We start from the raw sequence: 16642 nt of genomic DNA on the forward strand, positions 1-16642 counted from the left end.
CCCACTAGTGGTGGCTGTATATATCTGTATACAGGGAGCTCCTGCTAGTGGTGGCTGTATATATCTGTATACACGGAGCTCCCCCTAGTGGTGGCTGTATATATATCTGTATACACGGAGCGCCCCCTAGTGGTGGCTGTATATATCTGTATACACGGAGCGCCCCCTAGTGGTGGCTGTATATATCTGTATACACGGAGCGCCCCCTAGTGGTGGCTGTATATATCTGTATACACGGAGCGCCCCCTAGTGGTGGCTGTATATATCTGTATACACGGAGCGCCCCCTAGTGGTGGCTGTATATATCTGTATACACGGAGCGCCCCCTAGTGGTGGCTTTATATATCTGTGTACAGGGAGCTCCCCCTAGTAGTGACTGTATATATCTGTATATAGAGAGCTCCCCCTAGTGGTGGCTGTATATATCTGTATACACGGAGCTCCCTCTAGTGGTGGCTGTATATATCTGTGTACAGGGAGCTCCCCGTAGTAGTGACTGTATATATCTGTATACAGAGACCCCCCCTAGTGGTGGCTGTATATATCTGTATACACGGAGCTCCCTCTAGTGGTGGCTGTATATTTCTGTATACAGTGAGCTCCCCCTAGTAGTGACTGTATATATCTGTATACAGAGAGCTCCCCCTAGTGGTGGCTGTATATATCTGTATACAGAGAGCTCCCTCTAGTGGTGGCTGTATATTTCTGTATAAAATGAGCTTTTCCCTACTGGTGGCTATATATACATATGTATGTAGTGAGCTCCCCCTAGTGGTGGCTGTATATATCTATATACTGGATGCTTGTCTGTTTCTATCAGTCTCACAGACTTTCGATGAAGCGGCAGTGCGTACGCCTGACCCCGGTTGCAGCTGGTGGAGCTCGTTCAATCGGTCATTGGTGTAGGCTGGACCGGGGGGTTCGCCTCCATGAAACAGCCACTTCCAAGCTTTATTGTAGCAGACCAAGATTTGCGGATCCCATCGCTCCCATGGTGCGAGCAGAGCGCCATTCGTCGGAGGGACTCACCTTCAGCGTTATGTTCTTCAGTAAGGTGTCCTCGAGGACCGCCTGCAGCTTCTTGTTAATCTCCAGGGACAGCTCCAGGGTCAGGCCGCTGTCCGCTTGGTGGGAGGTGTACAGAGACGCCATGATGCCTCCGCGCCGGCTCAGATGAGCCTTGTTGAAGTCGGACGCCTCAGATGACAGAGTCCCGGACTCTTCACGTAACACGTAGCTCTGGATGATTCTGCAAGAACAATCAGCACTTATTAGGGGGCATCAGAGCGAACGCAGCAGCACAGGAGATGTTCTGTCCCAGCAGGGGCTGTATGCGGTGAGCTCCCCCTGGTGGCGAATGCATGTGCACACAGGAGATGTTCTATCCCAGCAGGGGCTGTATGCGGTGAGCTCCCCCTAGTGGCGAATGCATGTGCACACAGGAGATGTTCTGTCCCAGCGTGGGCTGTATGATGCGAGCTCCCCCTAGTGGTGAATGCATGTGCACACAGGAGATGTTCTGTCCCAGCGGGGTCTGTATGAGGTGAGCTCCCCCTAGTGGTGAATGCATCTGTACACAGGAGATGTTCTGTCTTGGGGGCTGTATGATGTGAGCTCCCCCTAGTGGTGAATGCATATGTACACAGGAGATGTTCTGTCCCAGTGGGGGCTGTATGATATGAGCTCCCCCTAGTGGTGAATGCATCTGTACACAGGAGATGTTCTGTCCCAGTGGGGGCTGTATGAAGTGAGCTCCCCCTAGTGGTGAATGCATCTGTACACAGGAGATGTTCTGTCCCAGCGGGGGCTGTATGAGGTGAGCTCCCCCTGGTGGCGAATGCATGTGCACACAGGAGATGTTCTGTACCAGCGGGGGCTGTATGAAGTGAGCTCCCCCTAGTGGTGAATGCATCTGTACACAGGAGATGTTCTGTCCCAGCGGGGGCTGTATGAGGTGAGCTCCCCCTGGTGGCGAATGCATGTGCACACAGGAGATGTTCTGTACCAGCGGGGGCTCTAAGAGGTGAGCTCCCCCTAGTGGTGAATGCATCTGTACACAGGAGATGTTCTGTCCCAGCAGGGGCTATATGAGGTGAGCTCCCCCTAGTGGTGAATGCATCTGTACACAGGAGATGTTCTGTCCCAGCAGGGGCTGTATGAGGTGAGCTCCCCCTAGTGGTGAATGTATGTGCACACAGGAGATATTCTGTACCAGCGGGGGCTGTATGAAGTGAGCTCCCCCTAGTGGTGAATGCATCTGTACACAGGAGATGTTCTGTTCCAACGCGGGCTGTATGATGTGAGCTCCCCCTGGTGGCGAATGCATGTGCACACAGGAGATGTTCTGTACCAGCGGGGTCTGTATGAGGTGAGCTCCCCCTAGTGGTGAATGCATCTGTACACAGGAGATGTTCTGTTCCAACGCGGGCTGTATGATGTGAGCTCCCCCTGGTGGCGAATGCATATGTACACAGGAGATGCTCTGTTTCAACGCGGGCTGTATGAGGTGAGCTCCCCCTGGTGGCGAATGCATATGTACACAGGAGATGCTCTGTCCCAGTGGGGTCTGTATGAGGTGAGCTCCCCCTAGTGGTGAATGCATCTGTACACAGGAGATGTTCTGTCCCAGCAGGGGCTGTATGATGTGAGCTCCCCCTAGTGGCGAATGCATGTGCACACAGGAGATGTTCTGTCCCAGCGGGGGCTGTATGAAGTGAGCTACCCCTAGTGGTGAATGCATGTGTACACAGGAGATGTTCTGTCCCGGGGGGCTGTATGATGTGAGCTCCCCCTAGTGGTGAATGCATGTGTACACAGGAGATGTTCTGTCCCAGCGGGGGCTGTATGATATGAGCTCCCCCTAGTGGTGAATGCATCTGTACACAGGAGATGCTCTGTCCCAGCGGGGTCTGTATGAGGTGAGCTCCCCCTAGTGGTGAATGCATGTGCACACAGGAGATGTTCTGTACCAGCGGGGGCTGTATGAAGTGAGCTCCCCCTAGTGGTGAATGCATCTGTACACAGGAGATGTTCTGTCCCAGCAGGGGCTGTATGAGGTGAGCTCCCCCTAGTGGTGAATGTATGTGCACACAGGAGATATTCTGTACCAGCGGGGGCTGTATGAAGTGAGCTCCCCCTAGTGGTGAATGCATCTGTACACAGGAGATGTTCTGTTCCAACGCGGGCTGTATGATGTGAACTCCCCCTGGTGGCGAATGCATGTGCACACAGGAGATGTTCTGTACCAGCGGGGTCTGTATGAGGTGAGCTCCCCCTAGTGGTGAATGCATCTGTACACAGGAGATGTTCTGTTCCAACGCGGGCTGTATGATGTGAGCTCCCCCTGGTGGCGAATGCATATGTACACAGGAGATGCTCTGTTTCAACGCGGGCTGTATGAGGTGAGCTCCCCCTGGTGGCGAATGCATATGTACACAGGAGATGCTCTGTCCCAGTGGGGTCTGTATGAGGTGAGCTCCCCCTAGTGGTGAATGCATCTGTACACAGGAGATGTTCTGTCCCAGCAGGGGCTGTATGATGTGAGCTCCCCCTAGTGGCGAATGCATGTGCACACAGGAGATGTTCTGTCCCAGCGGGGGCTGTATGAAGTGAGCTACCCCTAGTGGTGAATGCATGTGTACACAGGAGATGTTCTGTCCCGGGGGGCTGTATGATGTGAGCTCCCCCTAGTGGTGAATGCATGTGTACACAGGAGATGCTCTGTCCCAGCGGGGTCTGTATGAGGTGAGCTCCCCCTAGTGGTGAATGCATGTGCACACAGGAGATGTTCTGTACCAGCGGGGGCTGTATGAAGTGAGCTCCCCCTAGTGGTGAATGCATCTGTACACAGGAGATGTTCTGTTCCAACGCGGGCTGTATGATGTGAGCTCCCCCTGGTAGCGAATGCATGTGCACACAGGAGATGTTCTGTACCAGCTGGGGCTCTATGAGGTGAGCTCCCCCTAGTGGTGAATGCATGTGTACACAGGAGATGTTCTGTCCCAGCAGGGGCTGTATGAGGTGAGCTCCCCCTAGTGGTGAATGCATCTGTACACAGGAGATGTTCTGTCCCAGCAGGGGCTGTATGAGGTGAGCTCCCCCTAGTGGGGAATGCATCTGTACACAGGAGATGTTCTGTCCCAGCAGGGGCTGTATGATGTGAGCTCCCTCTAGTGGTGAATGCATCTGTACACAGGAGATGCTCTGTCCCAGCGGGGTTTGTATGATGTGAGCTCCCCCTAGTGGTGAATGCATATGTACACAGGAGATGTTCTGTCCCAGCCGGGGGTGTATGAAGTGAGCTCCCCCTAGTGGGGAATGCATCTGTACACAGGAGATGTTCTGTCTCGGGGGTCTGCAGAGGTGAGCCCCCTCTAGTGGCGAATGCATCTGTACACAGGAGATGTTCTGTCTCGGGGGTCTGCAGAGGTGAGCTCCCCCTAGTGGTGAAGTCATCTGTACACAGGAGATGTTCTGTCCCAGCAGGGGCTGTATGATGTGAGCTCCCCCTAGTGGTGAATGCATATGTACACAGGAGATGTTCTGTCCCAGCGGGGTCTGTATGAGGTGAGCTCCCCCTAGTGGGGAATGCATCTGTACACAGGAGATGTTCTGTCCCGGGGGAGAGCTGTATGATGTGAGCTCCCCCTAGTGGTGAATGCATGTGCACACAGGAGATGTTCTGTCTCGGGGGTCTGCAGAGGTGAGCTCCCCCTAGTGGCGAATGCATGTGTACACAGGAGATGTTCTGTCCCGGGGGAGAGCTGTATGAAGTGAGCTCCCCCTAGTGGTGAATGCATCTATAAACAGTGAGCTGCAAACATCTGACTAGTCAGAGGTCTTCTGGATAGACCCAATGCTGGGGAACCAATGTGTCCACCATGACCGCTCCATTAGGGGAGTTCGGAATCAAAGCATCAACCCTTAACCCCTGCAGGACCAGAGATTTATCACCCATTTCTGTTTTTTCATCTCCGCCTTCCAAGAGCCATAACTTTGTAATGTTTCCACTGACAGCCGTAGGAGTGCGCATTATCTGCGGGACGGGTTGTATTTATTATTACCATGTAGCATGCGGTATAACGTACGGGAACAAGAACTTCAAGATGGGAGAAATGGGAAACAATGCAGTAGAGCCCTTCCCGCTGGTCCCCCTCCCCCTCGCCCCTCCCCCGGCCTTCTCCTGCAGACACATTTCTAAAGTTTGTTTTCTGGTTTTAAAAGTAAAGAAATATTCTCTCTCTTAAACAAGCTCCGCTTTTCGTCGCCGTATTCCGAGAGCCGTTGTCATGGTTACGCTGTTCGGACTCGTTGCCTGCGGGGCGACCTACAGGCTCATTACTACGGACAGCTTTTTGATCGCCTGTTGTTCAAAATTTGTTGGTAGCCAAGATTCAAAAATCCCAATCCAGGCCTTATAAATCTATAATAACAATGGTTCCCCTCATTTCCTCCCCGGAGGGTCCGGCCCTGATGTCATCGCATGCGCCACATGCTGTACATTCACTATAGGTCCATTTACACACACAAAAGATTGGAAGATCAGCGGTCGTTTTGCATAAAGTACTAATGGGCACTAATTGCTATTAGTACTTATCAGCTTCATTTGCATGCAGATGAGTTTCTGGGGGTTTGTTACCGACTGAGCAGGGGGTCTGGGCTCTGTAATTAGCTGTATTGTTCAGCTGCGGGCTCCCCTTGGAGAATTCAGCACCATGGACAGCAGTCACAAGGTGTGGTCCTGCTAATCAGCTGCTCTGCCAGCCAGGGTGAGAACTAAGAACAGGTGTAACAATGTTATCAGACCTCGCTGGCAGAGCACAGCCTGCGGTCCTGCTTATCAGCTTCTCTGCTGAACAATGGTTTTCAAGCAGAACTGAAAACCCTCGTTCAGCAAAAAAACGGAAAGATGGGCACAGACAACGATTATCGCTCAAAATTCACTCGAAAGCCATCGTTTGAGCGATAATCATTGCATCCATCTTGCGCCCATCACGCAGTTTTCGTTAAAGACTCGCTCATTGCTGTCCGTCAGTCCGCTTCTCATTCAGTCGTCCAGCGATTTCAGGGGAGATTTCAATGCAAACAGCGATAATACGGCTGCAGCCCGGCCGCTGCGGCCATTTTCCAACGATTTTGTCTTTAAAGACATCCGTCTTTAGAAGCAAAACCCTCGCTTGCTTTTATCGTTATGCCGAATCCTGAGCGATCATCTGAGTCCAGATGGGCCTTTACACGCAAGGATTATCGCTCAAAAGGTGGCTTACTGCAGTATATAGCCAATGTTACTGCTGCCACGGCCATCAGCAGGCTCTGGGCTGCCATGCTAGTCCATCCGCACCCTCGATCATGCTGCAGGGGGTGCCAGTGAGGGGCGCCTTCTCTTCCGCTGTGTAGACATGCAGCCAAACTGATTGCAGCACCTAAAGAGTTAACTGCAGTGATCAGCGCTAATTGATCCCAGCAATTACTGTCAGCCATCAGAAACAGCCGATAATCGCCGGTTATGGAGCAGCCTCGACTCCAGAGCTCACAGCTGCAGGAGATTTACGGAGGTCCTGAGGGGTCTTCAAACACCCCTTGCCCATTGGGCTGTGTGTGATATTGCAGCTCAGCTTCACTGAAGTGAATGGGAGCCAAGCTGCAATACCAGACGCAGCCCGCAGACCAAGAACAGGCAGCACTTGACTAATGTGGTGTTCAGGCGCAGGTCTGCAATAAGAGCGCTGTACCGCGATTAGCGCAGAGTCTCAAATGCCGCGCTAATCACGGTAAAAAGCGGGCTGTGAGAGAGACTTATCCGCAGTACGAAGGAAACCCACCTCCAAATCAGTGGCAGAGGAACGGCAGGCCCCATCTCATTGAGCTGGAGCGGTCACCCAGCTTTCCCGGGATCCTGAATTGTCCCAATCTCGGCAGTGCTTCATCCTCCACGCACTTCTTGCTGTGCAGCGCATCTTACTTCTCCCACTGCGAAGACTCAGTCCGTAACTAGAAGCATCGAGGCCCGAATCAAACCATCAGTAAAACTGAAATGGTCACCCAGCTTTTCCAGACATCTGAATGTCAAACATACTTAAGGGGCAAAGGTTTTTTTTATTAAGGAATAAAAGAAAGCTTAGAGGGATCCACAATGGTGGCCATATCAGCCGTCACCCAGCTCTCCCAGAGATAGAAAGGACTAGCCTAGAAGACCACCTTATTAGCCCCCATCTAGTAGCGTTGGACTCTTTTGCCCCCAGAACAGCAGGAGTTTGCTGCCTGCATACATTCCACTCGGTGATGAGACCCTCCTGCAGGAATATCGGCCCCTGCGGACAGGAAGCTTCTTGTAGTTGCCGCAGATTAGATGGCGGTGCTGACATGTTCTGACTGGCTGGCAGGAAGGGGTCAGCGATTCATGCTGCTTGCACCAAATTCTGACCTCCCATCAGCAACATAAATCTGGCTCCATCTGACCAGGACATGTTCTCCGCTGCTCAGTGATGCAAGTTTTGCGCTCTTTTGCCCGCTGGAGTCTCTCTGTTTCTCTTAGACACAATGGCGCTGGAACTGGTCGCCTGCTGTTATATCATCTGTGCGGAGGAACGGCGAGTTGTGCGTTCGGACACGTTAGTTGGAGCTCCAGCGTTGTATTCAGCTGACTGTGCAGCCTGTTGGTCAGAACGATTCCTGACATCCTCCTCCGACCCCTTTCAGGGATGAGTTGTTTCCGTCCGCAGGATCCCCTTTTGCTGGATGTTTCCCTCCATCGCGCCATTCTCAGTATACTCTGCACCGTTACATGAGAAACCCCCCTACGGTTGGCACCGATAACCGGCCTCACTGGAAGTCGCTCCGATCGCTGGATCCTCCATCTATTGTGGATTCACACTGAAGCTGATCTGCGGAAAACTTGTCATGTGATTTTATGCTCCGGGTTCATGGGGGGAATTACCGTACAGGAGAGCGCCAATCGTGAGCGGGCCGGGGATCTAATAAAGGGGTCAGCCAGTATAATGAAGGGTGCGCCGGACATGACACAATGACGCCTCTCGGACTGCAGTGACCGTATCTTTAGGTCTTAGAGGGGACATCCTGTGACAACATACGTAATGGAAGCAGCGCAGTTAAGCAGGCCGCTGCGCCGCCCACCGACACTCCAGAATGACAGAAGACATGTACAATCGGAGAGAATGGCGCAGTTTACATTCATGCATATGGCTGCATCTCCCGTAGGATTAGAAAGTAACCGCAAGTCTCCCGAGAATGGAGAACAGCGCCCCCCGGGGCCTGAACTGTGTTTTATTGGGGGCCACTAATAAGTTGAGTCACTTTGCAAATACAGGAAATGTAAACCATGAATGTTTCCATTCACTGACCACAAGCAGAGTTCCTGAAATGGTGAGGACTGAAGTGAGTCTTTATACAGGACTTCCATTTGATCCTGCAGACTCTGAGGTCTCCCGCTGACGGAATGGAAGTCGGGGAGTTCCTTTAATGCTCTAAAACCAAAACGCACTGAGATTGCATGAGGGCGCAGGGAGGAGAGACCATCGAGGGGATGGCGCCCTGCAACCTGGCAGAGCCAGCATCACTCAGCTTAAGAACAGCGGGGACCCACCTAACATGAGAAGGGAGCCCGGCCCATCACCCGCAGGTTGTGGAGAGCCGTGCCGGGTCACAGAACGGCCCAAATCTAACAGTTTCATTTACTGGCAGCACAGAGTATTTCAGCAGATCTACTGGGGAGTGAATGTCTGTTCTGCACTGACAGAGCCCAGCCCCCCCGCAGAGAATGTGCGGAGAGGAAGGTGCTGCATGCCTGAATAGTCCCCAGCAGCACAGAGTACATGAGCAGAGCAGTGTGTGGGTGTTGTGAGGTCACAGACAGAAGGGCCCCCAGCAGCACAGAGTACATGAGCAGAGCAGTGTGCGGGTGTTGTGAGGTCACAGACAGAAGGGCCCCCAGCAGCACAGAGTACATGAGCAGAGCAGTGTGCGGGTGTTGTGGGGTCACAGACAGAAGGGTCCACAGCAGCACAGAGTACATGAGCAGAGCAGTGTGCGGGTGTTGTGGGGTCACAGACAGAAGGGTCCCAGCAGCACAGAGGACATGGGCAGAGCAGTGTGCGGGTGTTGTGGGGTCCCAGACAGAAGGGCCCCCAGCAGCACAGAGGACATGAGCAGAGCAGTGTGCGGGTGTTGTGGGGTCACAGACAGAAGGGCCCCCAGCAGCACAGAGTACATGAGCAGAGCAGTGTGTGGGTGTTGTGGGGGTCACAGACAGAAGGGTCCCCAGCAGCACAGAGTACATGAGCAGAGCAGTGTGTGGGTGTTGTGGGGTCACAGACAGAAGGGCCCCCAGCAGCACAGAGTACATGAGCAGAGCAGTGTGTGGGTGTTGTGAGGTCACAGACAGAAGGGCCCCCAGCAGCACAGAGTACATGAGCAGAGCAGTGTGCGGGTGTTGTGGGGTCACAGACAGAAGGGTCCACAGCAGCACAGAGTACATGAGCAGAGCAGTGTGCGGGTGTTGTGGGGTCACAGACAGAAGGGTCCCAGCAGCACAGAGGACATGGGCAGAGCAGTGTGCGGGTGTTGTGGGGTCCCAGACAGAAGGGCCCCCAGCAGCACAGAGGACATGAGCAGAGCAGTGTGCGGGTGTTGTGGGGTCACAGACAGAAGGGCCCCCAGCAGCACAGAGTACATGAGCAGAGCAGTGTGTGGGTGTTGTGGGGTCACAGACAGAAGGGTCCCCAGCAGGGCAGAGTACATGGGCAGAGCAGTGTGTGGGTGTTGTGGGGTCACAGACAGAAGGGTCCCCAGCAGGGCAGAGTACATGGGCAGAGCAGTGTGCGGGTGTTGTGGGGTCACAGACAGAAGGGTCCCCAGCAGGGCAGAGTACATGGGCAGAGCAGTGTGTGGGTGTTGTGGGGTCACAGACAGAAGGGCCCCCGGCAGCACAGAGTACATGGGCAGAGCAGTGTGTGGGTGTTGTGAGGTCACAGACAGAAGGGTCCCAGCAGCACAGAGTACATGAGCAGAGCAGTGTGCGGGTGTTGTGGGGTCACAGACAGAAGGGTCCCCCGCAGCACAGAGTACATGAGCAGAGCAGTGTGTGGGTGTTGTGGGGTCACAGACAGAAGGGCCCCCGGCAGCACAGAGTACATGGGCAGAGCAGTGTGTGGGTGTTGTGAGGTCACAGACAGAAGGGTCCCAGCAGCACAGAGTACATGAGCAGAGCAGTGTGCGGGTGTTGTGGGGTCACAGACAGAAGGGTCCCAGCAGCACAGAGTACATGAGCAGAGCAGTGTGTGGGTGTTGTGGGGTCACAGACAGAAGGGCCCCCGGCAGCACAGAGTACATGGGCAGAGCAGTGTGTGGGTGTTGTGAGGTCACAGACAGAAGGGTCCCAGCAGCACAGAGTACATGAGCAGAGCAGTGTGCGGGTGTTGTGGGGTCACAGACAGAAGGGTCCCCCGCAGCACAGAGTACATGGGCACAGCAGTGTGTGGGTGTTGTGGGGTCACAGACAGAAGGGTCCCAAGCAGCACAGAGTACATGGGCAGAGCAGTGTGCGGGTGTTGTGGGGTCACAGACAGAAGGGCCCCCAGCAGCACAGAGGACATGAGCAGAGCAGTGTGCGGGTGTTGTGGGGTCACAGACAGAAGGGCCCCCAGCAGCACAGAGTACATGAGCAGAGCAGTGTGCGGGTGTTGTGGGGTCACAGACAGAAGGGCCCCCAGCAGCACAGAGTACATGAGCAGAGCAGTGTGCGGGTGTTGTGGGGTCACAGACAGAAGGGTCCCCAGCAGCACAGAGGACATGAGCAGAGCAGTGTGCGGGTGTTGTGGGGTCACAGACAGAAGGGTCCCAGCTGCACAGAGTGTTTTAACAAGCCCTGTGGACATTATTGCTACATGCAGACACAGAACATCCTGATACCAGGAGGGAATACATCATCCTCTTCCACAGTTTATCCCCAGCCAGCGGTTCCGGTGTGCGCAGATTCCTCGTGGGTCACCATATGAGGCGTTGATACATAAAGTAGTGTCAGACTCCCCCAATGACGACCCCCACAGACACCCCCCACCCCCTCCAATGACAACCCCCATAGACCCCCCCCCAATGACGACCCCCACAGACACCCCCCGCCCCCCCCAAATGACGACCCCCACAGACCCCCCGAAGCAGAAAGAAAGCAGCAGAATCGACAGATCAGAAGGTGGAGATTTTCATTCCAGATTGTGCAGACAATGAGATGGGACGTGCAGAAGAGGAGCGGACCCAGAAGGCAACTGGTGGAGCGGACCCCGGAGGGGCGAGAGTCAGGCAGGAGGAGTACAGGGCCGGTCTCATGTCATAACGCTTCATCGCTGTACTAGGAGGTCTGCAGCCTCAGAATACACTACGTACCTCAAAGTCTGAAACCCCATCCTGATCCTACACTTCTCACAGCTGAGGGTCTGCTACATTGTATCAGTGTGGACACATGGCAGCAGAAATCTCTCTGCAGTCCTGATCATTTGTTACAATGTATTATTCTGGAGTCCAGAGGATTTTATAGTTTGGATACAACTGTAACAAACCCTCAGCAGTGAGACGGTTCGGATAGTAGAAGCTGCAGAACCTCTTATAATACGAGGATTGGAGAGAACATTTACACTCAGCAGACGCTCCAAGAAAGAAGCAAAATTGTAAACTGGATTGAAACTCTCCTACCGTTTTGTGTATACAGCCCCGACACGGAGTGACAGTGTATACAGTGATATCGCACATGCAGACCCGCGATTTTTATGCATGTGCCAAGACTGGTGTAAATGACCCCAAAAATGTACGGCACGTTGACCTGGCCTGCATGCCCCGAGGTCGCACAGAGCAGCCGGGCCGGCACCTCGCCATGGCGCCGGTGGAAACCGTACTAAGTCGGGCATCAACAGATATACAGACACTGTCGGCCGATCCTGCATTACTCTTCTACCGTCTCTAGGGTCCTTTACATGGGACATCCGGCGGGTGCAGATGCCCAACAGCCGGCCCAGCGGTGTGCCATAGGTATGATCATCGCTCAGTGCATGGGGACGCAGCGGGCCGGGCATCAGCACAACCCGTCCGCCTGCATTCACAGTCAGCCGTCCGCAGATCGAGGACCGCCTGGCGTTTACACCGAAGGACAATCACTCCGACTCTCACTGGTCGCGGGAACGGTTTGTTGGCCCGTGTAAAGGGGCCCTGACACATGACTGCAGGATCAGAGGACACGGGGCTTCTCTGTACTCCGTAACCATGGAGACACATAGCTATGCATAGCAGCTTTATACACAAAGCGGATGGAGGTTATCAACTCCCCCAACAGTCACAGCTAAATTGGAAAAACACTCCCACAAACGTCCCCTTTTCTTGTCATAGGAGTTTAATTTATGCCTTGTGTATTTTTAACCCCTTAATGACATAACTAAGAGCCCGTAAATTGTATCTGCTGTTTGTTCCACTAATCACAACTCCTGTTACATTTCATGACTGCAGCTGTGGGACACCGTGTGTTGTGCGGGACGAGATCTAGTTTATAAAGGAACCAATTTCAGGTCCGCAGACTACCCCGACCCTAGTCTCATTAGGACTGCATCTAGCTCCCGCTCAGTCTGTACTCAGACCAACCACAGAGGGAGAAGTCTCCAGATTGCTCCACCTGCGCTAGTCCCCCCCCCCCCACCTCCCCGCTCTCCCTCTTCCCTCGCACCTGCATTAGCAACCCCCCTCCCCTCGCACCTCCTGTAGTCCCTCTTCCTTCCCCATCTTCTCTGGTCCCTCTCCCCCCTCCCACCTCCTGTTGTCCCTCTACCCCGTCCTGTAGTCCCTCTTCCTTCTCGCACTTTCTCTGGTCCCTCTCCCCCCTCCCCTCCTGCGCTCCCTCTCCCTGGTGGTCATCTTCCACCTCACCACTATATTGAACCTCTCTCTGACCTCTGGTATTTTCCCCTCCTGATTCAAACACGCCATCATATCCCCGCTGCTAATGAAACTGCCGCTTGACGCGACTGATGCTGCCAACTACCGACCCGTCTCTAACCTCCCCTTCATCTCCAAACTACTAGAACGACTGGTTTATTCCCGACTTACAAGCTATGTCTCAGAAAAAAGCTCTTCTTGACCCCCTACAGTCCGGCTTCCGCCCTCTACACTCGACAGAAACCACACTTACAAAAGTGTCGAACGACCTCCTGACGGCCAAACCGAGGGGCGATTACTCCCTACTGATCCCCCTCGACCTCTCCGCAGCATTTGACACTGTTGACCACAAACTCCTCCTCAGTATGCTTCGCTCCATCGGCCTAAAGGACACTGCTCTCTCCTGGTTCTCCTCCTACCTATCTGACCGCTCCTTCAGCATCTGCTTTGCTGGCTCTCCCTCCCCTCCCCGTTGGGGTCTCCCAGGGCTCAGTCTTTGACTCCCCTCCTCTTCTCTTCCTCTAGCTGTTGGGGTCCCCAGGGCTCCGGTCCTCGCCCTCCTCCTCTTTTCCATCTACACAGCCCCTATGGGACAGGCGATCAGTAAATTTGGCTTTCAGTACCATCTCTACGCTGAGGACACCCAGCTATACACCTCTTCCTGTGACATCACAGCACCTTTCCTCCAAAATATCACTAACTGTCTGTCTGCTGTCTCTAACACCATGTCCTCTCTCTACCTAAAACTAAACCTCTCTAAAACTGACCTGCTGGTATTTCCACCCTCCACTAACCGCCCTCATCCTGACATCTCCATCTCAGTGTGTGGCACCATAACTCCCAGCATGCCCGCTGCCTTGGGGTTATATTCGACTCCGATCTCTCCTTCACCCCCTACATCCAATCTCTGGCCCGAACATGTCAGCTGCACCTCAAGAACATCGCAAGAATCCGCTCTTTTCTCACCGCGGACGCGCTAAAAACGCTCACTGTTGCCCTCATCCACTCACGGCTCGATTATTACAACTCGCTGCTGATCGGCCTCCCCTGCACCAGACTCTACCCTCTCCAATCCATCCTGAATGCGGCAGCCAGGCTCATCTTCCTGTCCAGCCGCTACTCGGACGCCTCTGCCCTGTGCCGGTCACTGCACTGGCTGCCCGTTAAATACAGAATTCAATTTAAACTCGCTACCTTCATCCACAAAGTCCTCCAAAGCACCGCGCCGCCCTACATTGTATCCCTCATCCACAGCACCGGGCCGCCCTACATTGTATCCCTCATCCACAGCACCGCCCTACATTGTATCCCTCATCCACAGCACCGCCCTACATTGTATCCCTCATCCACAGCACCGCCCTACATTGTATCCCTCATCCACAGCACCGGGCCGCCCTACATTGTATCCCTCATCCACAGTACCGCTCCGCCCTACATTGTATCCCTCATCCACAGCACCGGGCCGCCCTACATTGTATCCCTCATCCACAGCACCGGGCCGCCCTACATTGTATCCCTCATCCACAGCACCGGGCCGCCCTACATTGTATCCCTCATCCACAGCACCGGGCCGCCCTACATTGTATCCCTCATCCACAGCGCCATGCTGCCCTATATTGTATCCCTCATCCACAGCACCGCCCTACATTGTATCCCTCATCCACAGCACCGCCCTACATTGTATCCCTCATCCACAGCACCGCCCTACATTGTATCCCTCATCCTCAGCACCGGGCCGCCCTACATTGTATCCCTCATCCACAGCACCGGGCCGCCCTACATTGTATCCCTCATCCACAGCACCGGGCCGCCCTACATTGTATCCCTCATCCACAGCACCGGGCCGCCCTACATTGTATCCCTCATCCACAGCACCGGGCCGCCCTACATTGTATCCCTCATCCACAGCACCGGGCCGCCCTACATTGTATCCCTCATCCACAGCACCGGGCCGCCCTACATTGTATCCCTCATCCACAGCGCCATGCTGCCCTATATTGTATCCCTCATCCACAGCACCGCCCTACATTGTATCCCTCATCCACAGCACCGCCCTACATTGTATCCCTCATCCTCAGCAACGGGCCGCCCTACATTGTATCAATCATCCACAGCACCGCCCTACATTGTATCCCTCATCCACAGCACCGCTCCGCCCTACATTGTATCCCTCATCCACAGCACCGCCCTACATTGTATCCCTCATCCACAGCACCGCTCCGCCCTACATTGTATCCCTCATCCACAGTACCGCTCCGCCCTACATTGTATCCCTCATCCACAGCACCGCTCCGCCCTACATTGTATCCCTCATCCGCAGCACCGCCCTGCCCTACATTGTATCCCTCATCTGCAGCACCGCGCCGCCCTACATTGTATCCCTCATCCACAGCACCGCTCCGCCCTACATTGTATCCCTCATCCACAGCACCGCTCCGCCCTACATTGTATCCCTCATCCACAGCACCGCCCTACATTGTATCCCTCATCCACAGCACCGCCCTACATTGTATCCCTCATCCACAGCACCGCCCCACATTGTATCCCTCATCCACAGCACCGCCCCGCCCTACATTGTATCCCTCATCCGCAGCACCACGCCGCCCTACATTGTATCCCTCATCCACAGCACCGCCCCGTCCTACATTGTATCCCTCATCCGCAGCACCGCGCCGCCCTACATTGTATCCCTCATCCACAGCACAGCGCCACCCTACATTGTATCCCTCATCCACAGCACCGCCCTACATTGTATCCCTCATCCACAGCACCGCTCCGCCCTACATTGTATCCCTCATCCACAGCACCGCGCCGCCCCACATTGAATCCCTCATCCACAGCAGTGTGCCGCCCTACATTGTATCCCTCATGCACAGCACCATGCTGCCCTACATTGTATCCCTCATCCACAGCACCATGCCACCCTACATTGTATCCCTCATCCACAACACCGCGCCGCCCTACATTGTATTCCTCATCCACAGCACCCTGCCACCCTACATTGTATCCCTCATCCACAGCACCGCCCTGCCCTACATTGTATCCCTCATCCACAGCACCATGCTGCCCTACATTGTATCCCTCATCCACAGCACCATGCCACCCTACATTGTATCCCTCATCCACAGCACCATGCTGCCCTACATTGTATCCCTCATCCACAGCACCGCGCCGCCCTACATTGTATTCCTCATCCACAGCACCCTGCCACCCTACATTGTATCCCTCATCCACAGCACCGCACCACCCTACATTGTATCCCTCATCCACAGCACAGCGCCGCCCTACATTGTATCCCTCATCCACAGCACCGCGCCGCCCTACATTGTATCCCTCATCCACAGCACCGCGCCGCCCTACATTGTATCCCTCATCTACAGCACCGCACCGCCCTACATTGTATCCCTCATCCACAGCACCGCGCCGCCCTACATTGTATCCCTCATGCACAGCACCATGCTGCCCTACATTGTATCCCTCATCCACAGCACCCTGCCGCCCTACATTGTATCCCTCATCCACAGCACCCTGCCACCCTACATTGTATCCCTCATCCACAGCACCCTGCCACCCTACATTGTATCCCTCATCCACAGCACCCTGCCACCCTACATTGTATCCCTCATCCACAGCACCGGGCCGCCCTACATTGTATTCCTCATCCACAGCACCCTGCCACCCTACATTGTATCCCTCATCCACAGCACTGCTC

General features: G+C 54.4%; 1 protein-coding gene across 3 annotated transcripts in view; it reads right to left on the reverse strand.

Annotated features, from left to right (window-relative positions):
- CCDC186 (coiled-coil domain containing 186) overlaps window positions 1-16642 on the reverse strand; it is a 95830-nt gene that overhangs the window by 9001 nt on the left and 70187 nt on the right. For all 3 annotated transcript variants that reach the window (XM_066601479.1, XM_066601480.1, XM_066601478.1), the window contains one exon: window positions 1030-1249. In XM_066601479.1, the coding sequence (XP_066457576.1) occupies window positions 1030-1249 (220 nt within the window). The remainder of the gene's footprint in view (window positions 1-1029; window positions 1250-16642) is intronic.

Source organism: Eleutherodactylus coqui, chromosome 4 (genome assembly GCF_035609145.1).
Source record: "Eleutherodactylus coqui strain aEleCoq1 chromosome 4, aEleCoq1.hap1, whole genome shotgun sequence".
In the NCBI taxonomy this organism is placed as follows: Eukaryota; Metazoa; Chordata; class Amphibia; order Anura; family Eleutherodactylidae; genus Eleutherodactylus; species Eleutherodactylus coqui.